Source organism: Acromyrmex echinatior, chromosome 15 (assembly GCF_024713525.1).
Source record: "Acromyrmex echinatior isolate Ae372 chromosome 15, ASM2471352v2, whole genome shotgun sequence".
Taxonomy (NCBI): Eukaryota; Metazoa; Arthropoda; class Insecta; order Hymenoptera; family Formicidae; genus Acromyrmex; species Acromyrmex echinatior.
Window position 1 is genome coordinate 695033 of NC_141866.1, and position 27825 is coordinate 722857.

Genomic DNA, 27825 nt, shown 5'->3' on the forward strand with positions numbered 1-27825 from the left:
ATTCGTAGCGTTTTACAAGTGATGGGAAGTACTTTCATTAATGTATTTTTTAATGCTCATGTGAAATAAATAACATTCTTTCATTAAAAACGCTACGAATTAATTCCAACACCTAATATGTATTTTTATAACAATGATTTATGTTGATTCTACAATGAATCAGTAATGGGTAGTCTTAAGTCTTATCGAAGAATTAGCCAATAGCCAATTTGTATGACTAAAGACTTCTTTTATCAACTTCTGATTAGAGACCCTCTAATAAGAGTCTGATCACCTTCTTCCCGGTTTGTGATTGGTCCGATATTTATCATACATTCCCGCAAATTTAAATCCAATTGTGTAAATCCAATTGTGTAAAAAATAAATTTGTAAAAATTAAAGCAGAATCAATTAAAATTTTTATTTTTATTATTATTTAACTTATGTTACAACATTATTAAATATTTTCTATAATAACTTTTATATGTACGTAAAAAAAAATATTAATCATCGTTATAGAAATATATATAATAATAATTTTGTAACATAATAAAACACACATGCCTTCTTAAAATAAAGAATTTGTAGGAGCGTTAACTCTTTTTCTTTTTCCAATATCTGCTTTATACACAAAATGATGCCACATGCTGACCGGTCATCATTATTTTATTATAGGCAAGTTCGCGCGCATCACCTTGCGAGAATGACAAGAACTCTGACAGTTCTGACGTGCGCGTTTGAATGAGTAACAATTATGGTAGAAGCATATTGGAATATGCGACGCGAACAAACAATGTTTTTACAACATAAATATCTTGATTTGGACAAATTGCATTGAAAGATACATTTTATTATGAAATCACAAATATTGTAAAATCGCATTTTTTAAGCAAAATCACTACAAGTATCGAAAATTTATTGAATTTATTAAATTTATATGTAGGGGAGACTGGGGATAGTTGTACCAATTTTTAGAAATATACATATGTATTTCTTTATTTATAATGTATATGTTTATTTCTTTTAATGCACATGACGCAACAACTATTTAGATTTATGGTATTATTAATTTTAAGCTGTTTATGAGTAAAATATTAAAATCTGAATCTTAGTACATCTTGCCCTGATTTGAGATAAAATAAAACAGAGCTAGAGAAAGTTATAACATGTTTTCACAAATTCAGTACCTTAAAAATAAATTATCTGTTCTAAAATTGTTCAGAAATTATTTTCTTATGTATTATTTTTGTTTCTAAAACAGTAAATTTGCTATTAACAAGCAGTGAATTTGTGTTTTAGAACAGAACATTTGTTTTTCAAAGCAGTAAATTTGTGTCTTAAAGCAATAAATTTATGTTTCAGAATAGATAATTTGTTTTTAAAGCAGTGAATTTGTATTTGTAAAGCAGTGAATAATATCTATTACAATAACAAATACTTACAACGCATTTGCACGTGGCCATATAGAGCATGAAAATGTGACCTCAGCGCGTGCTTGCATCGCAGTATTTCGTGGTTGTGACAGATTTTCTAATCTAAATAATTGTCAATTTTAACTTAAAATATTTCGATTCACAAAGCAGAGCGACATTTTTTTCTTGTCAAATATTTATTTTTATGCGAAAAAACGTATCGATTTAGTGTATTTTTATCAAAATTTGAGATGAGCGAGCTCTTCTTAACATTTACTGTTAACTACGTAAAATAGTGTTACAATGTACCCTAGCGATATGGTACTTTTAATCCCAAACCGCTATTATCAAAATTTGTATATGAATATATTTGAAACCACTTAAAAATATCAAAAAAGACATGTCTTGAGAAAACATACATTTTAGAATTAATAAAATGAAAATATGATAAAAAACATTTTATTTGAAAGTTTAAAGCAAAAAAAATATAAAATAAATTTTCACTTACGTGGCTTGTCTTCTGGGTACAGTACATACAATTTCTTTTACATGCGCGCACGCGCGATTGATGGCGTAAGGCAGATGCAGGTCTCGATACCGATTAATTTTGTTTTTCATATGATCATCTTATCTCTTATCATTTAAAAGTACGCATTGTTATCTCCGTTGCTGTCCCCAGTCTCCCTTATAATGAAAGTATTGAAATCGCAAATATTTCTAACAGTGCATGAAAAGAAGTTCATTCGTTTTAAGCGATTTGGGGAGCATGAAGATACGATTATAAAAAAATTTATAGTTTACGAGATATTTAACGTTTTATGCCAACATATGCCATAATGAAGTATAAAATACTTCGTAAACTAATGGTTTTGTTATATCTTTACTTTAGTACTTTTATATGCGGAATAATTAAAGAAATCATGTTATGTAAAAAAATCATATAATTTCTATTTAAAAAAGTGGAAGTGACCTTCATATCTTTTTAGTCTCCGTTTAGAAGAAAAAACAACATGGCCAAAATACGTCCTCCTCGAAACAATTTTACTTTCATCTGAAACACTTTTTCATATCATTAATCATTTCGGAGAAAATTGAATGTATGGATTAAAATATGGAACTGCTCTGTACAGTGCAAATAAAAATCATGAGTTTAATAATAGTTTATTTTAATAAAGAAAAACAATTTTATACACAAACAAAGAGAAATTCGCAGATATGTTTCAGCAATATGATAAAATCGACCGTTGCTTTCTCTTATTGATATGAAAAAAAAATCTTTCCCGAATACCATAGAACAATTGTAATCATGATTTTTTAATTCAGTAAGTAAAATTGAATAAGAAAAAAGATGAACACAATGATCCCTACATGCTCCTCAAATCGTCTAAAATGCATGAACTCCTTTCCGCGTTACATAATGAATATGAAAATATATTATACGAAAATATACAGAAATTATAATTATTAGATTTGGTAATGATTCCTTTTTTCAAAACAAGAATTAAGTTATAATGCAATATAATAATATAATTCCTTTTTATAGATTCCAATAAATCACATATTCACTTATATAAGTTGACTTACCGTTGTAAATTTGTATCTGCTGGAGAAGCATTTCGTGTGTCACTGTATAAGGCAAGGATGAATAAATTGATGTGAATCACATGTGCAAGATATTATACACTTTATATTTCATTTACGAGCAAGTCCTACAACGTACAATACGATATGACTCTCGAACAGCTTTATCGAAACAGATGAATTGGATTGGATGGAGCAACTAATAAATACACGCAATAATTACTGCTTTTATCCATTCGGCACTTAATTTTTCGCTTTCGTTAAACTCGATAATTATTTCTCTCTCATTAACATCGAAAATCGCATCGCGTGATATATTCATTTTGTCATTAATTAAAACATTCGAACGGCAACAATATCAAAGATAATACTATACAGATACACGCGCTCGCACATCGTAAAAACCGATTTTTGTGCATTGATCATTTTTGTCATTAATTTTGATTTTAGGAGCTTTATAGTACCGTTCTTGGATTTTTTTGGAAATGCTTGGCTTATTTCAAATACATTATAGATAGAACAATTTAACTTGTGCACAATACTATTGTAGTGTGAACATACATACGAATTATGTATTGTTTTTTACTAATGAAAAACCCGATTTAGTATGTCTCCATCTTATATTTATATTTAATTTCAACAGTAAATATATTTCACTGTCGTATTATTTATTTATGAGCTACATATATTATACTTATGCGAATAAGGAAGAATTAGCGACATTGATTTATTAAACGATGATGAATATCGGATTATGAATTTTGAATTAATACAAACATCAATTTTTAACAGCTATTTCAATGTTAATACAATTTAACTCATAATGTCTAATTATAATTGTAATCAAATTTTGTTGTGATAATTCATAAACGTTAGTCATACTTAAAGTTAATATGGGTAAACCTGTTAACAAAAAAATTTTACTTTATTTAAATAAATATTAAATTTATTAAATGAAATAATCAAATAACAATAACGTCAAAATCGGAATGTAACATAAATGTTCAAAAAATGAACAATTGTTATAGCTAATAGATTTATAAATTTGTAATATAATAATGATGCAAACGTGTAATATTTTTTAACATATTGTAAAACTACCGTCTAAAGATAATGAAACAACTTATACAAACTTCGGCAAACATAAATAAATATATGTATATGAATCGTTATAGTTCCTCGCTATAGTTTGGCATACAATTAGAAGTAATTATTACCGTTGATTATATTATATTATAAGCAACTCGAGCGGACGAATCCGTTTGAATAGAATATTGTATAATATGATACACTTGCTATAATATGATTAGTAATGATAAGAATGAATTACAATCGTAAAGATGTGAGGTGATCTGAGGTTTTTGGTTCTCGCAAACGAAGTCATTTTTTGAGCCAACACTTTCGTTATCGTGCGTTCCCGTACACATCATTCGAAAACGTCGCTATAATTAATGTGAATGCTGAAGATTTTCGCTCTCGATAAGACTTGCCGAATTGTTTCTTCAAAGTACTTAATATGAAAAGAAGATAGGAAATACCTGTATATTGATTAACGATGAATCGTAACGATTCTCAAACTCTTATTTCTTTCTTATTCTGTAGATTTATATTCACAAGATCTCAAAAAGATATATAAATCTATAAATATCAGCGTTATTATATATTTATTTGTTCTTTATATCGTCGATTATCATGATAATCATTGAATAAGCCGTGTTGCATTGTGACATCGAAAATGAGGAAACGCACGAATTTCTTGCGTAGTTGAAGTTTTATATCATGTATTAGGTCTATTCTTTTTGAACTTCTTACACTTTTTGATCTTCCTTTTTTTGTTCCTATTTAATTTCTAAGTTAGAGAAAAAAAAAAGGAAAGATAAATGATGCAAACGTTCAATTACAAAGAATAGACCAATTTTTATGGAATTTATAAAAGTATATCAAAAACTGCCTTATAGTTGTTTTTGATAAAAAGTTGTATAATAATAAAAATCGTATGTTTTTTTTTTTTTCGAGAAATATGTGTGTATACTAAATTGTGCGTCACATTCTTATCAGACTTGTATTGACGTAATTAGTAACATAATTTCGACGCAGATTTCGTGTTTTTTGTTTCAGTAAAATTTATTTAGTTAGTTAGTTTATTCTACTGAAAGTTGATTTTATTACAGGGAATCAAAGATTAATCTAATAATAAATATAACGATAGCCTTGACTTTCTTGTTGACTTCTTTTGCGTTTTTAATTACTCTCTGCTTTTATCTTACGTATTCTTATCACATATATTAGTTTGCCTATTAGTGTTTTTTTTTCTGAATTGTTCTATTGATTTTTAATCGATTCTATTTCTTTCACACAAATCTAGTTTTTGTTCATGACGATCTTTGTGTTTGCGGCTTCATTTTCCTACTATTTGCAATATTTATTCATTAATATTTCTCACATCGGAAACAGATATTCATTTCTCTACGTTGTTATTACGATAAACTTATTTAATATTAATGTCGCATGTGTTCGTCACTTACATAGACATGTTTAATTTTCTATAGTGAATAACTTCTCTCCCAAGTTCCACGAATAAATTTTATTTGCATTATTGGTTACTTCTTATCGTTATTTATCACTAATGTGATAAATAAGAAATGTAAATATGTAAAAACATTATGTATTTATAATAATAAAAAGTTTGAGAAAAATAGGGAAAAATAGTTACATTTTTACTTTAATCCTGTTAATCTGTTCGGGTCTATTTAATCTAAAATGTAATTTATTTTCTCACTAAAATTCTATTTAAAAATTTTTTCTCTGAAATTTAATAACTTCATCTCTTATAGAGTAAGATTTTTTGTGAAAATTTATTTTAGTTTTTTTAGGACTTTTTAATTACATTAACCTAAATGATATGATCGTATAGTAAATTTGAACAGACCAGCAGGATTAAAATTCGTAGGAATAAATGACTATTCAATTTTACGTATGTTATTTGGCATTAAATCTGCTTATTATCATTCTCCGTAATTATATTAATATTCACTAATTCCCATTTTAATACCGATTTGAATACTTGGTCACACTCATATTTTAACACAATTCTGTTCTGTTTTAGAAATTACACTATTAATTGAAAGCCGTTTCATGTATTGATTTCATTCGAGTAGAGACTCACAGGAACTGGTTTTCTATAAACGTCTCGAGTGTGTGTTTCTCCTTCACAAATGCAGTAAACCGTTACGATTTCACTCATATGCAAACTGTACATCTGATTTTTTTTTATGAAAATTATACGTTATGTTATTCGTTTACTATTGGTACCCGTTATTAATTGACTTGCGATGCATTACATCAAAATCAAATATGCACACTTTCTTGCAGTTTTACGAGTACTGAAACGTTTGCAACAATAAAATTCATGGTTTATGCGTCATTTTTTGTGGTGAAAAATATATTTAAGATATCTGTATTTATCTAAAAATTCGCAGTAATTAAACAGTTCAATATAATTAAACAGTAAATCCAAAAGTATCATATTGATAAAAAAAGTCAAATTCTTACTTCATGTTTTGGCACATTGACAATAATGCAAATATAAGGGATATTGCAATATAATATGAGATTTTCTGCAAGTGATCGCAATATATGCAGTATATCCATCTATACAATATATGCAATTGTGCTATTGAAGCGCATTTGATAATATGCAATTAATAAATTCTAGTAGTTAAAAAATTTTTTTGTGATAAATAAATTTTATCTCGATCAACTCTTTAAAATTCAAAGTTTATTATTATGACTGTCAAAAATCATCTTTCAAGTGTTAACTTTGCGTAGAAGAGACTTAAAAATTACGATATAAAAGACAAGGAAGAACAATCGTTCAAGGAAATTTAAGACCACTTTAAATAATTTCTTATCGAATACGCATTTTTATTTTTTAAATCGCAATTATTCGTTTCGCGTGTATGAACTTGCTATATATTTTTCAATGTATGTGTTATATCAGAGGGATTATACATCGACTATATCTTATATCGTAAGCGCATGTGGAAGTAAAACCGGCTTTTACGAATGCTCCTGCATTTTATCGTTCGCTGCAGATCGTACTTTGGAATATAGCTGTTATGGGTACAGAATATTTTGGTTATTTAAACAATCTCTCAATGTTAAGATTAAACTTCAAGTTTAATTCTGACGTTGATTAAACTTGAAAAGTTTATGCTATCCGATGCTATATTTTGCGATTGGTCATCTTTTCCTCAAATTAATGAATCTTTTAGTCGAGATTATTTTATAATTGATGATTCAGTTATTTTCTTCTATAATATATGAATAACCATCTACTCAAGATACTGGCATCTATTCTTTGTCACAATTTCCATATTGTGTGTGTGTGTGTGTGTGTGTGTGTGTGTGTGTGTGTGTGTGTGTGTGTGTAGCAAGAGTGTAGAAGCAAAACTCATATTTTCAATTCCTCCAAGATTTTTTATAAAATTGAAAAACATCGCAAATATAGAAATTTGGATGACTATGATAACACAAACATTTTATTTTTAATATTGAATTAGAAATGCTGAACGTTCAATTTCGGAACATTATTTCTAATTCAATAACCAAAGAAAAAATGAGAATATAAACTTCGCTTCTATACATCAAATGTAAATGTACGCTATGAATTATCTTAATACATTACAAAACGTGCGTAGCTCGAATTCGGAAGAATTAAATAAAACTCGCTAAAAAAATTTTATTGTTCCAAATGGCGTGAATTTGCAATTTGTCCGCCACTTATTCCGCCAGTTTAAGGCCTATACGCTTGTCAGTCAAAAGACGGACTACTTTTTTGGTCATCGCCGCACATTAATTGGAGTGCGCGGTCACGATTCATAACGATACTTCTACAATCTGATTTTGCAACAAATATTTTTTATAAATTTCACAAAAATGTGCTGTTATAAAAACATCTCATCTCTCTGACACCTATATATGTTACAGAATTTCCTTCAGGAAATCACAAATCACGCACACACAATTCGTATGTGTCCGTGAATACTACCTACCTACCTTTTATATTTCGACACCGCCGAGCGATAAATCGATTATATGCTTACGTTAAATAATAACTAAATTGCACTAGTACATTGCACACATTCTCGGGTATATTCTTTGGCATCTCTACAAATTATTAATACATATATATATATATATATATATTTTACTAATCGCAAGTTCTGAGATAACGGGAAAAATCGCATCCGACGCAATAGGCCAGTACGTATAATATATTTTAAAAAAATGACTCATACGAGTTCGAGTCTCAAATAGATTTCTTGAGAATAACATCGATGTGACACAGATGAACGTAATCAGATTTCATCCATGTGATTTTTTAATCGTAGGATTATTATTTATGTCTTGGAGAGCATTCAGATAAATTATATATACATTTTTTAAATATTTCCAATTTCTCAATAAACGAACATTTCAAAAGTAATTCACACACACGCGCGCGCGCGCGCGCGCCGCACACAATTAAATCAACAAACAAGTAACTAAATTAATCCAACAGTGATAATAATAATAAGTTAAATACCACAAAGAACTTATCTGATTTAAAATGCATTCTTCTTTTGTGATAAAGACATTTGATAAATCGTAAATATAATATAAGGCTTTTAATAAAGATATACATAACAAAAATTCAAAAATATAAATACGCTCAGCTTATTGCTGACGACTTGACGAGATCTACTCGATTATAATAAATATTAAACTTACTACAGAAATCTTTGAGTACTCAAACCCGTAGTTAACTTTCTGCAAACTGAAAGTTCTCGCGCAGTTTTAAAGAAGGAACAACGAGCGACTATATCTATTATTATCCGTTTTGCTATTATCATTCATGATATCTCGACTTACACATCACTCACTCACACACGCACGCGCGCACACACACACACACACACACACACGCATGCGCACACTCTCTCTCTCTCTCTCTCTCTCTCTCTCTCTCTCTCTCTCTCTCTCTCTCTCTCTCTCTCTCACTCACACGCACGCGTCACGCACACGCCACGCACACGCATACACACATGCTAAATTATATCATCTCGATTAAATAGTGAATACGACTTTATCAAACGTCACAGATTTTTCCTCATGACAATCCATTTGTCAACTCGATCCGTTGGTAACCAAAGTTTATAGATCGTGACACAAGTCAGATGTATAGTTGCAGTCATACGTAGTTTTGATATCTCTAGGTAACAACAATTCGACGAGTGGTCGACAATTTTCCTTTCCCTTCCCACCCCTCTGGAAAAATAAAACGTGCCGACGGCAATAATTATAGATCGAATGCAATACGTAATTTGTGCGCTTTTACGTAATAAAAAATATCTGATGAATGTATAAACAAAGTTGTTGTGTAATTCGAGTAAGATAATTGAATACTATATTTGATAATTTGATTTTGTCGGTAGAGTATACCCGGGAAAAAATGTTTCATATATAATTATATATAATTATATATAAAATATGTCTATATATATATATATATATATATATATATATATATATATATATATATATATAGACATACAGGGTGTTTGGAAATTAATGATAAGTCTTTCGCACAGGGGCAGAATGGATTAAACTGAGAAGAAAAATTTTCTACTATTTTGCAGTTTTCACAATAGTTAACAAGATATTAATTGCGGAAAATTGGTCTTCAATAATTTTTTACTCAAATACTACTTTACAGAAAAACTGCAAAAACGAAAATTGTTTATTTTCTTTTCATAGAACTCTACAAAATTTTTTCAGAATTTTTTATCAACTTTTTAGCACTGTATTTTCTCATTTTTACCAACATGAGAAAATACAGTATTAAAAAAATTCTGAAAAAATTCTTAGAGAAAAAAGTAAACAATTTTCATCTTTTTCTGTAAAGTTGATAGTATTTGAGTAAAAAAATTATTGAATACCAATTTTTGACAATTTTTAACAATATCATGTTAACTATTGCGAAAAATTGCAAAATGGTAGAGGATTTTTCTTCTTAGTTTAGTCCATTCTGCCCCTGTGCGAAAGACTTATTACTAATTTCCAAACATCCTGTATGTGTGTGTGTGTATATATATATAGGGGAGGTCGAGGCACCATGAGTCACAAAAATTCAAACTCTTAAAAGTGCATCTAAATATAACAATTTTTGTATCTTTTTTTTTAATAATTAAATAATACATATTTTACAATTTAATAAGTATATTTAATAAATATTGTATTTATTAATTTTTAAGAAAAAAATAAAAACATATTTTTTAAGTAACGACTTACAGTGCCCCATACTCGGGTACCATGGCTCACACTCAAAATAGTAGGATTGCAAGAAATAACGGTGATGAAAGTTGAAAAGTATTTTCAATTAACTTACGCATTCTTAACATAGTCACTAAACAATAAAGTATAATTATAACTAATAATTATTAAATAATAAAATAGAAAGTTATAAGAAAACAAATGAGGAATAACCATTAATATAAGACAAAAAATATATTACGATAAAATAAAATTAATTGCTTAGAAGTATAAACTGTCCTTTTAGTACATATATTTTCTGTATTGTCTCGTTTCATCATGAATATTTAATGTATGACTCATGGTACCCCAATTATGCATTTAATTATACATTTAATAGAAAACTATAAAAAATAAATGTTAGATCAGTATATCGTAGTAAGTTGAGAAAAGATGCGCAGAAACTTATCTTCATACATGTATCTTCTACTACAAAAATAATATTGAACATTTGTATGCGGTTAAAAAATTACTTTTGCACGAAAATCATTAATGATCGATGCTTTTCGATACAATGAATTTAATCACTAGATAAAAAATATGGACAATGAAGTAACAGTCGTATTGTACTAGTAGTATTAATTAAACATTCTAAATTATGTTAAACAATCGATGATCTATAGTATCCCGTGACTCACGATGTCCTGGTTTCCCCTATATAACATTTTTTCCCGGATAGTGAAATCTCTCATCGCGTATTAGAAAAATTCCAATGAATTCGAATGATAAAGTCCACGAAATACAATATACACATATGTATAATTCAATTGTATTTCATCTCTCGTGACGCTCTGATACTCAACGTGAAAATCTAACCTTCTGTCAACAATGTGATGAAATTTTCACCCTTCGTCTACAATCTAGGTTCTTCAAATTTCAGTGTAGATTTTTATATTGTTCTGGGCTTCATAAAAATCTGAAAAAATTCTTATATACTTGCGAAAGCTTTAACAACGAGTTTTTACTATCGTATAGTATAATAGAAATTGGAATGTCTTTTACTTATATTTTTTACAAATTTAAATTAATCTACCAGAAATATCAAAATTTGCAATCAAATAATCGACTGTGCTTTTAAAGTCCAAGATGCCGATGGAGAACTAACGATCGAAATATGATTTTTATATTATAAGGAAATAATAAAAGAAAGAAGGGCAGGGGATAAGGGATAAGTTATATTAGCGATAAAAGACACGCGTTTATTATGGCTTCTGGACGATATTGTAGTAATTGCGTTGAAGTAACTTTTGATTACGATATTGGGAGACCACGACTTGGGGGTTTGGGATGTGGCGGACACCGAGGTTAGGCTTACTTTTCATGCCAAAACCGGAGATGCGATGATGCGGCTGTGGTATGCGCAAAGCGACCTTATTAGCGGCAGCGTTTACGTTTGCGGAGGTTAGCGATTCTACCGGCGAATTCTTTTCGGTACTACTCATACGTGACACTGCGACATCCGAAAGAGTCTTCAGATTCGATTCTTGCTGTCCTTTGCCGCGTTGCTGTTCTAGCTCCTTGGATTTGCGAACTACCGTGCCAACGGTGCCGCCGGTTGTAGATCGCGCTGACAGTTTCGACAACAGCGGTAAGGAAGATGAGGAAGAGGTGAGAGAAGATAAGGAGGAGGGTGAGAAAGATGGAAGATGGTTGCCGCCGGGTAACGTAGCAGACAAATCGAGAACATTGTCGTTGTCGTTGTCATTATCGTTGACGGTGGTACCGCCGCTGCTGAGGTCTAATGGCGTTTCATATTTGGAAGTGATATTCGACACTATCACGCTGGTCGCGGCAAAACTGGATGATTTCGCGACGCGTATAGGCGTCAACGGTGGTGGTTCCTTCATCTTCGGCATCACAGGCACAGTCACGGGCGCGGTAGGCACGGGTGTGGCGACGGTGACAGCAGCGGCGACGGAAGTAAGAACGGACGCTGGCGTCTTTATGACGGACGGCGTTAATTCCTCCTTCTTGGAGATAATAGTCTTGAGGGCGTCACGCATCTTCTTCTCCGCCAATAAGCTTCGCACGCGGTTCGCCTTGTTTTCGCGCAACTGCTTCTCTAGCTTATCATGATTCAAATTGTCCACCTTGTCAGTGCCACTTTGTGTTCGTTGCTTCGCCATTCTGTCACCGCTGGCTTCGTTAACAGCTACCAGGCCCAGTCGCCGCAAAATCTCCTCGTCTTTCTTCGGATTCTCCGATTCGTCACTGCTCTCCGGTGTTTTCGTTCGTTCCGGCACCTCCTTATTAATCTTTTTCGTCGTGGAACACTCCTTGAACTTAGTTTCTTCGTTTTGATTATTTATGTTCTGCGCGATACGCACGACCTCGTCAGGAATGCTGTCGATGATCTCCTCGATCGTTTCTTCCGTCTCTATTACGACGCACTCTTTGGATTTGGTTTCCTCTCGAGCTACTGGACTCGTTGGCGATCGCTGCTGCACTGCAATCGCTTTGAGCTTGTCACGTCTAACTGCTCGCATCTGTAACAGTTTCTCCTTCGTTTGGTTATTTGCACCACCTCCGCTCCCACCCCCTCCACCGCCTGTCGTCCCGGAAGTAATTCTCGGAGGACGAGGCGTCAGGCGGACCTTAAGTTTCAAGAGATCCTCGCGCGGCACTGTGGTGATCTCCGCTATCACTCGTTTGTGTCGTTTGTGCCGCTTCCGATGTTCCAATCTTGCCATATCCTTGTTCTTCGTTTTCTCTAGCGACCGATGACGATTGCTTGTCGACAGTTCGATGGTTGACGGAGGATCCGGAGTACGCATAACGGGAGTCACCTCACAACGTGGTTTTTTCGTTTTTATCTCTTTGTCACGGACATTGACATTTGTTTCGAGAGCACGAGGTGGCTCTATGTTACGAGCTTCCTCTTCGTGCTCACGATTGGGCTTGGGACTAGGTGGTGGGGTCGGTGGTCGCTGTATATTTTCCATCGCTGGCGGAACATCCTTGGTCACATCGTCTTTGTATGCGGGAACTTTCGAGATCGAAATCTGCCCATCCTTTCGCAACACCCGATAGAATAGCTTCATTGGCGCCTCCTGCAACAGATGGAATCATCGCGCCGCCTTTCATAACGTCTGCACGTTTGCTGCCGGGCAGCTCAATCGAGTAGCTACAGGCTAGATTCGGTTATAACAAATACCAAAATTTATAACTGTTGCTATTTGATAAGTTTATTTATTTTATTTACAAAAAACTTCTCGAGAATATTTCTGTTCAAATTAGAAGATAATACTTTTGAACATGAATCGACGATTTAACGATCGTGAGCGATAAAATATCGAAATATTGCCGCTAAAATGGCACGCATTGCAATATCAATGGCAATAAAATATTTTTTGTAATTGCTCTTTAGTAAATAAAATGCTAAAGTTAATTAAAATGTAATGAATAAGTTTTCTTAACATTAATCCTTAAGTACTAATGGAAAATTACGTATGGATATGTGTTAACAAAAATTCAATTTGCCTCTTTCAGACAGACTTGAAATTAAGGATATACATATAGGTGTTATTTTTATAAATGTGTTAATATTTATATATATATTTTATATATATTTTAAACAAACTATGTATGTAAAAGTTGTGTTAAAAACATTTCGTTTTTATTCAACAATACATTTTTTATAGTTTATTTATTTTATTTGTTACTATTTTTGTTATAAATTAAAATTTAAGAAATGATAAAAATCTAATTTTTTTAAATAAGCATTTAAATATTCAAAATAACTTATGCAATGTTTCATTGCAATTCACTAATTAGTTACAAAGATATAGAACAAATATTTTGTTTATTTATTGGACAACTAGTCTATTGCAATATACGAGGTCTGTTCAAAAACTATCGCGAATTTTGTGTTTTTTCAAAAATTATTTATTTATTCATGAATATCTATTTTGTCCCCTTCAAAGTAATTCCCATCAGATATTATACACTTGTGCCAACGTTTTTTCCAATCCTCGAAGCACTTCAAAAAATCATTTTTTGTGATCTTGTTCAGCTCCTCCTTTGATGCCGTCTTTATCTCCTCAATCGTAGCGTAGCGTCGTCCTTTCATGGGCCTCTTCAGTTTCGGGAACAAGAAAAAGTCACAGGGGGCCAGATCTGGGGAATACGGCTGTGGCATCATTAGTGTGTTGTTTTTGGCCAAAAATTCGCGCACAAGCAACGATGTGTGAGCAGGGGCGTTATCATGGTGCAAAAGCCAATTTTTGTTCTTCCACAAATCCGGGCGTTTCTGGCGGATTGCTTCGCGCAAATTGCGCATAATTTGCAGGTAATATTCCTTATTGACCGTTCTATCCTGTGGCAAGAACTCATGATGCACCACGCCCTTGCAATCGAAGAAAACTGTAAACAAAACCTTCACATTCGACCGAAAGCACGCTCTTCGTCGTTCACATCTTCTCGGCCCTCTGAGAACATTTTGTACTACCGATAAACGTTACTTCGGTCCAAGGTAGCTTCACCATATGCCATAGTCAACATTCGGAATGCGTCCGCGCACTTAATTTTGTTTTTCACACAAAATTTGATACAGATTCTTTGATCCATTTTTTTGGAATAGGCAAAAATCGAAGACGAGCCAAAACACGTGCAAGCAAAGCAGCTGTCAAAAATTAACATTCAAAATGACCGAACTTGTCGGCATAAGTGAGAGACATGAGTACCAACATAACGCCACAAAAAAATCGAAAATCGAATATACGTAACCCGCGGAAATTCAAAATTCACGATACTTTTTGAACAGACCTCGTTACTTTACATAAATAATCTTGAATACATAATGTATTTATATTAAAAAGTTGAGATTTTTGTCATTTATTTCATAATACATTTCCATACATTTTTATTAGAGCACAGATTAAAAACCTATGAGATATTATATATATATATATTTATTAAAATATTTATATATATATATATATACATATACAGAGTGTCTGATAATTGTTCGATAGTTCGTGGACGGACTAGAGCGGAAACTGAGACGGAAAGTCCTTCATTTTACAATTTTCGCAATAGTTAATAAGATGTTAATTGCTAAAAATTGCTGAAAATTGATCTTCAATAATTTTTTATTCAAATATTATCAATTTTACAGAAAAACTGCAAGAAACGAAAATTGTTTATTTTCTTCTCATAGAGCTCTAAGAATTTTTTTAGAATTTTTTCAGAATTTTTTAATACCGTATTTTCTCATATTGATAAAAATAAGAAAATGCAGTAAAAAGTTGATAAAAAATTCTGAAAAAATTTGTAGAGTTCTATGAGAAAAAAATAAATAATTTTCGTCTCTTGCAGTTTTTCTGTAAAGTTGATAATATTTGAGTAAAAAATTATTGAAGATCAATTTTCGGCAATCTAGCATTTAATATTTTGATAACTATTGCGAAAATTGCAAAATAGTAGAAGACTCTCCGTTTCTTCGTCTCCGCTCTACATGTCCACAAACTTTGTCAGGACAATTATCAGACACCCTGTATACAATATGCGTCACCAAAATTTGGACAAATTTCAATTAAAATTTTCTGTTATATTGTGCCTCCGAGAAAGCTTGATGCTTCTAGTAAACAGTCATATTCTCAAAATGGCCGCGATGTTGAAACCAAGTGCGGAGTATAATCGAAGGCCTTCGCGCTGGGCGTTCAGCAACGGAAATAATTCGGTTGTTTAGATATCCGAGAACCGTTTATGACGTTATGGCAAAATATACAGCCAACATTAGAACAGGCCGAAGATTCCAGTATGCTCGCGAGGAAGTCACTCGAAAGAACGCACTGCGAGGACTCCCGCAGTCGTCGAAAAAACTCAAATGCTGATTTCGGATCCGGGCAATCGTTGCGCGTTCTGATGGATGTAATGAAGCCATGGATGGAAATTGGCGTCCGGAAAGCCATATGTTTTTCAGCAGAACGTTTTTCACCGGCTCACACGAGTCATTTGATTCAAAATTGGCTCTCAGACAACGTCGATATGTTTTGGTCCAAAGAATTCTAGCCTCCCAACAGCCTAGATTTAAATCCCTTAGACTATGTATGAAGTTGAAAAAGTCACAAACAAGTCTATGCATCCCAACGTGATGTAATTAAGGACCGCTATTGCATTCGTCGGCATGGATAGCGCTACATTACAGTATGCGTGCGAACGCTTCAGACCCAGAATAGAGGCCATCATTCAAGCTAATGAGGGATATATCGAATAATTGTGCTCTACAAGGATCCCCCAAATGCCATGTAGAAGAATTTTTTGTGTAATAATTTAATTAAATAATATAAATAGTAATATTTAATTTTTCCTTAAAAAACTTTTTCTTTAAAGAAATTGTTCGATTTGTCCGGATTTTGGTAACGCACCCTGTATACCATATATATAAATATATATATATATATATATATATATATATATATATATATATATATATATATACAAAACTTACAATCCAGATAATAAACCATTATCAAATTTATTGTATTATTTTTAAATATGATTTAGAATAATCTTAGTTTTTTCATAATTATGTTATTATGTTGAAATATCACCCATACACATCCTTAAATTCTAAAAATATTGAATAAGAAATCGCGTGCGCGCGTGCGTGCGTGCGTGCGTGCGTGCGTGCGTGCGTGCGTGCGTGCGTGCGTGCGTGCGTGCGTGCGTGCGTGCGTGCGTGCGTGCGTGCGTGCGTGCGTGCGTGCGTGCGTGCGTGCGTGCGTGCGTGCGTGCGTGCGTGCGTGCGTGCGTGCGTGCGTGCGTGCGTGCGTGCGTGCGTGCGTGCGTGCGTGCGTGCGTGCGTGCGTGCGTGCGTGCGTGCGTGCGTGCGTGCGTGCGTCTCTTTTATCTCTTTTTATACAGAAAAATATATTATAAACACCGGAGAAAAACTATTTAGATCAAATCAATTCGAATACTGAAAATTTAATGTAGATTTGATTTGTAATATTAAAATTATTATTCGATATCATTCTGATATCTATATGAAAACGAAAATGATAAAAATAGCCGCGCGGTATATCAAGTCAATATATAGATATGTGTATAAACTTACCCTCTTCCATTGAAATATGCAAGCAAGATCTAGAAGTGTCCAAGAGGGATCCAGCGGATACATATTCAACTCGTCGGGGTGCTGTGTCTCGTGTTTCTGGTACAAAATCTTTATCCTATTAATGATACCGTTGACGGTCGCGTTAGCCTCTTCCCAACCTCTTTTCAGCATCAGCAGTCTCACCAGATGACGCACTGTCACAGCAGCTGGGCACTTGAGATACCTCGTGCTTCCGCTTGTACTTTTGTTCTCCGTTGGCACATCCTTCTTCGACGAGCCGCGTTCTTTCTTCGGTATTTCGTCTTCCGTGTCCTCTAACTCTTGCAAGCTTAGACTGACGAGATCATCCAGTGTTAATTCGAGAGCACCCACGGGCGGTGCCAAAGGCGGACATTGCGGATTCACCAGACGGAAATGGCATCTACGTTCAAGCTCCGACCGGAAGAGACCAGGCACCGCAAGGTACACCAGCCGTTGGAGTCGCATATCCGGCAAGAGAGGTGGCGACGTCGCAACGCTACACACGGGGCACGCGCGGGCGCCACTACTCAGACGTCGAACGATACAACCTCTGCAAACTGATGATCCGCGTCCGCAATGCGTGAGAAAAAATTATCACGGCGTATCAAAATTGAGATATCTAATATGACTGATTTAAAACTGATTTTACATCGCGATATTTAATAATAATAATAATTGATAAAGTGATAATGATTAAAAAAGAATATGCTAACTTTTCCAGATTTGAAAAAATATTATTAAGAACATGATTCGTGTATAAATGCAAAAACAAGGATGAATACAGAGAATAACTTCAGCATTATATCAGTTGCTAGTTACAAAATATGACCTGTTGTTTAAGGGGATTCTAAAGCCACCTGTTAAACCATCATTTTCACCCAGTGAAAAAAATCTCCGAATTGGATTTACGAATTGCAAAAGTATCATTACATAAATTAAAGTACGCACAAACAGGACTTCAGTTGCACTGAATTTCATGAAAAAATCGAAAAAAAGTTAAAAAATTCACTTACTTTTGGTACAGCTGTCAGGTATATATTGGATCATCTAAAAAGTATCCGCGGTTTTTTGTCACTAGATGTGTGTTGATGGTCATATATCTAGTGACAAAGTACCGCGGATACTTTTTAGATGACCCAATATTTGCTTGATACAAAAGTTTTAGAATCCATATCTTAAAAATAAACGTGCAGTTAAGGTCACATTATTGGAACGAACGATACTGAATTTGTAAAACTAAGACTGAAGTTGCAGAAGAAAAGTATTTTCACCGAGTGAAAAATACATGTACATGGATACTTTGCGAAGACTGGAAATGTCAACAGAGCCAAAATCCGTGTAACAGTAGTTGCATGGTCTTGCGAAAGATGGTGCTGGCATATGTTAGATAAGGACAGATGCGTTTGAGTAAGACAGGACGATATACGTATATTATATAATATAGTGTAAGAAATTAATCAAAGATATCACCACTATTATCGAATTTAGAATTAAAATTTTACTCGATCAAGTTCGATAATCGGTTTAGCATTCCCTTAAGACTCCTGAGTAGTCACCATAGCCATATTAAATGTCATGATGTCAGAAGCGAGAAATGACACATTAATTTTTACTCAGAAGTCTTAAGAAAAACTTATTGAGAAAGAGGCTTAAAAATTCTAAATATAATAATCCCGAAGAAAAATTCTTTCTGTATTACATTTGTTTCTTATACAAATATCATGTCTTTAATAAATTATTATACTTTTTTTTACAATGTGATCGCTCGATGATTAACGACAAGCAATAATTATACTGAACAAAATACTAACAGGAGTGTAGACATTCCACAAGAGTCGTAGCGTCTATGAGATATCCTCTGCACAGGGGACATACGATATGTTCGTTCAAATCTTTGACTAACGGCTTTTCCCTCTCCTTTGCCTCCATGTTGTTAACCTGTGCTGAAACAGCTGTGCCAATCGATTGTTAATCAATAATCTATATAGTAAACAATACAGCGATACAGTTATGACTTATTATTGACACATGCTCGATAATTACTTTTTAATCTTTAATTCTGTTGTAAAAAAAAAACCATCTTGGATCCTCTCAATCTTATTATTCATTATCATATTTAATATATTTATGGAATTAATATATTTGCAATGGAAATTATTTTTAAACAATTTTCTATAAACAAAAATTAGTTTACTTCCGATAAATAATTAAAACTAATACTAATACATGAGATTACCTTATATTTGTTTTCAACATTTGTTCTACATTTTTGATATGGTTTCGCAATATGTATAATATATAAATGTTTAACGAAAGATTTGTTTTTTAACGAAACAGATCAAAAATGAAATATATACGTAAATTAGATTCTTTAAAACAAAAAAGTAGATTATGAAACCCGAATTAGGATTTTTTATTCCAGAACAAACTAGTGCAATTTATTGTGACAGCTTAAGAATTACCGTGACGTTATCACGATGAACGTCGGTGATAAGATGCGCAATAATCAGTGCAACCTACTGTTGATGCATCTGTGGAAATACGTACAACACTACTTAGCAACGCGAGCAGCAACGTGTGTTCGCAGTGCATTCCCATTGCAGCGCCACGAGAACGCTGACGCGGCGCGGTGCGACGCCCGCCGCGCCATTCGTTGCTCATGCGATGAACGGCACGCGATTTTCATGTGCATCGGTGCACGATGCCGACGTGCGTGCTGGTTGAGACGTGCGTGGACAAATGTCCCTCGCGAGAGATGTCGGGGGAAACATGCCGACATAGGCCGAGACTTTAAGGTCTATCTCTTAAAGGGGATGGTTCTCTACTCTGTCTCCCTTCCTTCTCTCTCTCTCTCTCTCTCTCTCTCTCTCTCTCTCTCTCTCTCGTGCGCGCGCGTGCGCGCGCGCTTATGGAAGAACTAGTGTAATACTTCAAGCTGGTAAACACGCCGAGCTCGACGACTCGACAGTGTACAGGTGTAAGTGTGTGTCGCAGTATACGAGTTTTGTTCGTGCGACCGTTTCGTTTGTGCGGCCTGATACTCGACATCAATAACGAGAATAGCTAAAGGCCCCATATACTGTATAAAAGAATGCAAGCTAGAAGATAGTGATTACAATCGAGTACTCTCCTTAACGTAATTTACCATTTTCAAGAACGCTTATCAACGATTGCGATTGGTCAACTCACGCTTACTTTTCTTCTTTTCTTACCTACTAAAGCAAAAGTGACACTAGTTTTAAGACTCCCATACATAAAATTGCCAGGACCAAACGAAAAAAAAACAATGAAAAATAACAAAAACTCAATTTCAAATGTATGAATGTATAATAAATTACTATACTAATTAATGTTACTGTGTACTGTATAATAAATTACACGACTAATTAATTAATAGAATAAATAAAAATAAATATGGATAATTGTACTTCTTGAAATATTAACAAAAGTTTTATAACGAACGAAACTATTCAAAAATTATCGTATGGAAGATTACCGATACGGATATACCATTTTATTTTTAAACAATATTTCTTAAACAAAAGGTAAAAATAAAACTTTAAATACATAAATACATGTAATTTTGCAATAATTAATTTTTTCGTAGATGAGGAAAAATGAGCGTCTGACAAAATGGGCTCCAAAATTGATACAGTGAGCAATAATGCCACATATTCTTATTCTTTTTTGTTTTATAGAAATTATCTATATAAAATATTATAAGTAAATAAGTAGAATGTATAACATAAGATTTTCCAGAATCTTTTCACTTCAATATAAAACATTTTTGTTAAATTATATACGTATTTACTTTATGCTGTTCTGCAAGATGCAAATAACACGATGTATAATGCGTAGTTTTTCAAAGGCTTTATTATATATGTACCATTACCTTCAGTTTCGATAGAGTTATTTGACACTATAATGTAACATTACAAAGATTAAATTAGCTCATGATTTGTTTTACAGACAGATATGCCGGTTTACGCTGTATCCTTTTATATTTAATTTTATATTTAAAATCATATTCTGAAAATCTAAGAAAGAAAATAATATAAATAAAACTGATTTAGGAAACTACAAGCATTTTAAACGATGTAATAGTATTAATAATATAGTCACTATTATTTAAATTACGCAATTTGCAAAAGAAAATCGTTAAATTTTATTTTCGCATTCATGGAATTCGTTTTTAATTGATTTCGTATAAGAACAAGCACAAATATATGAATTATGCGTTTACATTTTTTTAATTAAACAAATCATGTTTTTATTAATAAATAAATGCAATATTAATAATGCAATATTAATAAAGTACAATAGTTAATTTCTGAGAAATAAGGGGACCTGTGTCAGTATAAGCGACTTTCCTCTACACTATAATCGTATTCTATGTGTAAAGCTAAGATTATGAATAAAATATAATAAATCCTATTTGCGATATCCTCGTACATCATCATTAAAATTATATTAGATCACAAAACGATAAAGAAATTGTTAATTGTAAGCAAATAACAGTGGCGTAATTGTGTCTAATACCTATTTATGCAAATCAATTTCAAAAAGCGCATCTATATATATAGTTATCTGAAATGTGCATAATTATCTTCAGCACCAATAGTTATTCAAAAAGGAATTATTAAAAATTTATTTTTATCGTTTCTTTATTCTTTTTTTACTTCTTACATCATAATAAATATTTTCACTTATGAGACTCTGACTACTTCAATGTAAGCATCGTCGTCTAAATGTAACAATTAATTCCTATTGTGCGCCTTTTGTGTAAGTTTATAAAATGCAGTTCTGAAAAAAATAGTTTCAGTGAAATAGTAAGATGCTATGCCGACTGACTACTGTGATGGCATAACGTGTTGCGATGGGTTAATGAACTTTCGAAAACGAAAATTGACCACCACCATATACCATATATTATCTGTGCCCTGCTGGTATAACGTTGATACATTGGGCGTACGAATCTGTGCGAAAGCGATTCCAGTCTGTGAATGATCCGCCAAGGCTAGACACGCAAGGGAAGGGATGAACATCTCTCTCTCCCTCTTTCCCTCTCTCTCCCTTTCTCTCTCCTCCTCTCCCCTCCTCCCTCCCTCCCTCCCTCTTTCTCTCTCTCTCTCTCTCTCTCTCTCTCTGTCTGTCTGCCCTCTTCCCCTCTCCTCTATCCATAAGAAAGAGTGAGTCAGTGAGTGAATGAGTAAGAGAGAGAGAGAGAGACAGAGAGAGAGAAGATACGGGTACCAAGTCTAGAAAACGTTCCTCATATGCCGTGACTCGTCAGAAATCAAGTCACGTGTCATCGCTCGCGCCGAATAAACAAACTTGCGAGGTCAGACGAATTCGGATCGATCTTCAAGACTTTGGTCTTTATCGCGAAAGAAACGATTTGCTCGAATAATGCACATTCTATTTTTTAGCCGATCGAAGAAGCGAGAAAGAATATCCAATCAAGAAATTCTGGCTTTTTGTGAATCCTGATCCAAGTTGAAGATGTAAAAGACCCATTGAAATCATTTCCTAACTGTTTTGATCAGTGTGCGATACATAAATATTATAGGTACTACAAGTTTCAAAATGACAGATAGATAGGTAATATTCAGTTATATATAATATGCGAAAGTTAATAATCAATATAGATTATATTGTTCTTGTCTATAAAATTATTTTTCATATATTAATTGAATATTATGCATCTAACAATGTGTAAAAATTAAGTGATATATGTAAATAAAAAAAATAAATACAAAATATTTCGCATAATTATTGAATTGTATGCAACAAGACAAACTGACAAAATATCTTTTAGTTAATTATTTTTGTCTAGCTACTTTTTATTACAAAAGGGATGATATTATAATACGATGTATATACACATGTGTGCGTGTGTGTGTGTGTGTGTGTGTGTGTGTGTGTGTGTTGTATGTATAACATATAATAATTACTATATTAATATTTATTAATACTAATATTTTACATTTAAATATTTTTTGCACATAAATAATCGGATACATGTGTATTCTAGATTATTAAAAACTAGGAATGCATCAGATATCCGGAAAGTATCCGATATCCGGTATTATCCGGCACTTTTTTACTATCCGACCGAATAGTCGGATATCATTAGTATCCGGGAATATATTCGGTTGAAATTTTATATTGAAAATTTGTGTCACTGATGCAGACTTCCATTTTTTCAGCTGAACTTCGTATACAGTTCGTCTTTCATCTTTTTCTTTTTACATTGGAAAGATAAAAAATAAAATAAATTGTGCAAGTTCTTTCTTTTTGATATAATAAAAAATCAACAAATTTAATGATATATTATCCAAATATTTACAGTCTTAATTGAACTGCATTCGCATGGGAAGCGAATAATATCAACAGTATGAACATGTCATTCTATTTTTATATTTATTAGACATAAAACAGGAATAGGACAGAGCGTGTTTCGAATTACACACGAAACGCTTGATGTATCATTTGTCGTTGTTGTTCATCGAATATTAAAGGACAAAATGGCACATCATGCCACCGATGAGATATTAAGATTAAAGACCGTCAATCTTGAGTAAATTTTCGTCCATACAAAAAGGGACTCGAGGGCCGAGAAGTAATTGAAGCATGCTGATATCGACAATTTATATAAATTTATAATTGTTAACATAAATATTTGGATAATATATCATTAAATTGTTGATTTTTTATTATATATATAAATGTTCTATAAATAAATATGCATACTAAATAATAATGGGTAAACATGCCGAATAGGAGAAGCAGCTCCGACGACCTTGACTTTGACATGATCCTGAGTGACCTCGACTAGATTTAGCCGTCGCTCGTTATTCGTTAGTTATTAACAAAAAAAGTTTATCAATAAAACTTAACTTTTGGACACAATTGTGCTCCAATGAAACAAATTCCCTGCTTTAACAACGCAAAATATTTTCTTATATAATTTCTTATATAACTCCAGCAGGGGGGGATGGTGAGGTAAAGTCACTTCGCGTGGAAGTCATGCGCCCCTAAACAGAAGGGGGAGGGAAGTGAGGTGAGAGAGTCGCTTCGCGTCGAAAGTTATACAATATATTTTAAAGCGAAAAATTTCTGTTTATATAGTAAAAAGGGACATCATTTTTCAAATTTATTTTATTAATAACTTTAATGAATGACGAACGACGGCTAAGACCTGATGGAAGTTACTCAGAGTCATGACCTTGACAACATATATCAAGGTCTTCGGAGCTGTCTCTCCTATTCGACATGTTAACCTAGTAATGTTAAGATCTTATATATTGCTGCAAAATTATAATTTTTAAAAATTACAGTTATCTCTATTGACAATCAAACTCGGACGATAACATTAAAATCATTAATTATTATCAATATTTTTTTCTTACGGTCTCTTTTCCTCTTTTTACTCAGCTTTTTTTTAGACATTGTCCCGAAATCCGGTCTGATATCCGGAAAATATCTAATATCCGACATCCGGGAAGGCAATTTTTCGAGTCGGATATCAGGTTCATATCATTTTCTGGATACCCGGCTGGATTCCGGGACATATAAAAAAAAGCTGAGCAAAAAAAGGAACCATTTTTTTCGAATATTCCATATCCAATATTCGATAATTTTATGATCCGGTGCATCCCTATGAAAATGTTAATTTTTGAAAAGAAATCGTAAACATCTGATTGCATTCAAAATCATGATGTGAAAGGACTTTTAAAGTTATAAATAAAATTCTCAGTGTGTTCGAGATTTTTGAATTAAAATATTTTTAGACTTTAGAGATACACAGTGGCGATCGATATGAAAAATAAACATTTGCTTAATGTGCTAAAATACGTCGTATTCATTTTCACAGCATGTAATGGTATCAAGTAGATATTTATTCACGTATACGAAAAGAGAAAAACAAAAGATTTTATGACATAAAGGTGATAAAAGTAAGTACATAATATACTTATACGTATTCATAATATATCTATATTTAAAATTTCTGTTTCGATATATGTATATCTAGGTATTGACGTCAACGAGAAAAATATGAGGAAATGAATAATCTCTCTTGCAATAACGAATAAAGTGGTTGTATTTCACGTTTGGTAAAATAGATTTATGCCAAATATGCCGATAAATTGTGACTAAATGTACTTAACAACTTAACTTAAATGTAATGAAGTGGATTGGTTAATACTTTATATATATATATATAAGAGATAATATTTTCATCTTTGCCAAATTGCAGCATTAACATACCGATTTTAATTTTCTAAAATAAAATTAACCTAAAATTAAAATAAAATGGATTCCATCTGTGCGCGTTTTTGATTATGTATATTTTATACATATATCGTAATATATTTATTTAGCTACTACAGGAAAGCGCAAAATATAAAATGACAATGCGATTAAAAAATAAAATTGCGATTGGATGTTCTGAAAAACCAGTTCATCACTTCAAACGCGAATATCGAATAAAAGAATCGAACAAAAATGTAAAAAGTATATTGCTGATATTAAATGACCATCCAATAATTTCATGTTTACGTGAAATTTCATTAAATTAAAATAAATTTTTCAAATTTAGTACATTTAAATGGAGGAAATATATATATCAAGCAAGCATGTGAACTTTTTCCATTTCCAACATTTTATTGCGTCATATCCTTGCAACACAAGTAAATTAATAACACAATAATCATGGGAGATATATATCCACTTTACCTATATTATTTTTCATACTGTTTTCTTAGTCCAAGAGATATCGCGACTCCGATCGACTAACGCATACAATCACGTGTATATTGAAAACATTTTTATCACTCGTTAAGATCCAAACGTGAGGTTTGTGGTCGCGAGCGTGTCTTGTCAGGTGGGAAATCATGCCTTTTATTCGGGCCATAGATTACCATGACCTCCCTACTACCATTACCGAGCAGCGCATTATAGCATCACCACCACCACACAAGTATACACACCATAGTACTGCGTGTCGCATATATTCCGAATTGGAACCGCGCGGCCACGGCGTGTCACTCCGATTCATACACGCATCGTTCTGTAGAGAGAGAGAGAGAGAGAGAGAGAGAGAGAGAGAGAGAGAGAGAGAGAGAGAGAGAGAGAGAGAGAGAGAGGAGAAAGGAAGGGAAGATAGGAGGGAGAGAAAGAAAGAGAAAAAGAAAATACATATAAAGCAAGAGCAGGAGCAGTAGCAGCTTACCAACAGCGTGGCAGAAGTGATCGTCGTCGTCGTCGTCGTCGTCGTCGTCGTTCCCGGCGGTGGAACGTAACGGCGGACGTGGCAACGACGGTGCGACGGCGGTGGCGGTGGCCGCGACCGCGGCCGCGGCGAGGAAGTGGCAACGCTGCTCCGTCCGTCGGCGTGCAACGGCGCCTCGGCCCCGGCCCCGGCCCCGGCCGCGGCCCCGGCCCCGGCCACGGCACCGAGGCGTCCGATAGAGCTCGTCGCTCGTAGTCGTTGCTCCCAGCGTTGATTCTCCTTTTCGTATGTGACGTATGCGAGCGCGAGTCGTCGAATCTTTCGCGACTCTGGATAGATAAGCAACGCACGGTGATAACGGCCACGTAACATCACGTCCTCGCGTTGCTCGTCATGGCTAATGACGCAACAATCATATGCATGCGTGTCGCGCACCAGCCGTCGTCGCGCCGCGTCGCGTCTCGTGTCGTGTCGACTGTCACCGATCGACGTGCGTTTTCGTTTTGCTCCGATCACCGTGTCGCCTGTCGGTGCTCCGACCGCGCTGCGCGTTCCTTGTTGCTACTCGGTTCGCTGTCCTCGTCTTCTAGTCACTCGCACCGCTGATCGACCGGCACGAGCTGAACCGAAGGGCGCGCGCGCGCGCGCGCACGCAGGCGAGAGAGAGAGAGAGAGAGAGAAGAGACTCTCCATTTCCCCTCTCAGGTTTCCCATCCCGTCAATTCCCTCCGTTTCCCCTTTCTCCGCACCGCACGCGACTTTCGCGCAAACCGACGCGCCGCGATGTAATGTTGCTCTGTAGTCTGTGGCTACTCCGATTGACTTGCAATACTGTCAGTACGGCACGATTGATGATTATTGAAAGAAAAAAAAAGGCTAACAAAAGAATGAGAGATAGAAAGCATATAGAGATAGTTGCATTGATAGTGGATGATAGTTGCCGTGATGTTGGAATACCCATGCGATTGAGAATAACACCATACGGAAAGACAGGAAAGAGAAGGCGCCTCGTATCGACCCCGCCTAAACCCCGCCTCGCTGCTACGGAACCGCACGAGCGACGCCGAGCGTCGACGGGCGTCGGCGGACACACCGTGTTTTTTTCGGCAATCCACCCGCTCTTCTCGCTCCGTCTCGCTTTCGTCTCATTCGTCTAGCTTTATCGCGTCTTTCTCTCTTTCTCT

The 27825-nt window shown here is 33.9% G+C and overlaps 1 protein-coding gene and 1 long non-coding RNA gene across 8 annotated transcripts; one reads left to right on the top strand and one right to left on the bottom strand.

The window, feature by feature from the left end:
• Positions 1–3058: 3058 nt before the first annotated feature.
• Positions 3059–27565, bottom strand: LOC105151242 (uncharacterized). 7 transcript variants are annotated; one of them, XR_015547542.1, is made up of 6 exons: positions 26146–26331; positions 19218–19358; positions 17386–17963; positions 11641–13375; positions 11142–11241; positions 3059–9281 (listed from the first exon to the last, which is right to left on the bottom strand). XR_015547542.1 is itself a non-coding variant. In XM_087413773.1 (5 exons), exons 1-5 carry the CDS (start codon positions 26159–26161, stop codon positions 11195–11197), a joined length of 2517 nt encoding a protein of 838 aa, XP_087269899.1. In that variant the 5' UTR covers positions 26162–26331; the 3' UTR covers positions 3059–11194. The 7 variants fall into 7 exon arrangements, 6 of the variants coding, with proteins under 6 accessions (XP_087269899.1, XP_087269900.1, XP_011063132.1 ...); XM_087413773.1 differs by having other exon boundaries at positions 3059–11241; XM_087413774.1 differs by lacking the exon at positions 26146–26331 and adding an exon at positions 26642–27565 and having other exon boundaries at positions 3059–13375; positions 19218–19344.
• On the top strand, positions 20552–23684 carry LOC147907187 (uncharacterized). The gene is made up of 2 exons (XR_015547543.1): positions 20552–20951; positions 21014–23684. It is a non-coding gene; the product is annotated as an uncharacterized LOC147907187 (long non-coding RNA).
• Positions 27566–27825: the final 260 nt, after the last annotated feature.

Coding starts and splice junctions, on each gene's coding strand:
- LOC105151242 (XM_087413774.1), bottom strand. CDS start 27,013: ATGTTACGTGGCCGTTATCACCGTGCGTTGCTTATCTATCCAGAGTCG. Junction 19,345..26,641: donor TCACTTCTGCCACGCTGTTG/GTAAGCTGCTAC, acceptor GTTTCAGCACAG/GTTAACAACATGGAGGCAAA. Junction 13,376..17,385: donor GCATATTTCAATGGAAGAGG/GTAAGTTTATAC, acceptor CATCTGTTGCAG/GAGGCGCCAATGAAGCTATT.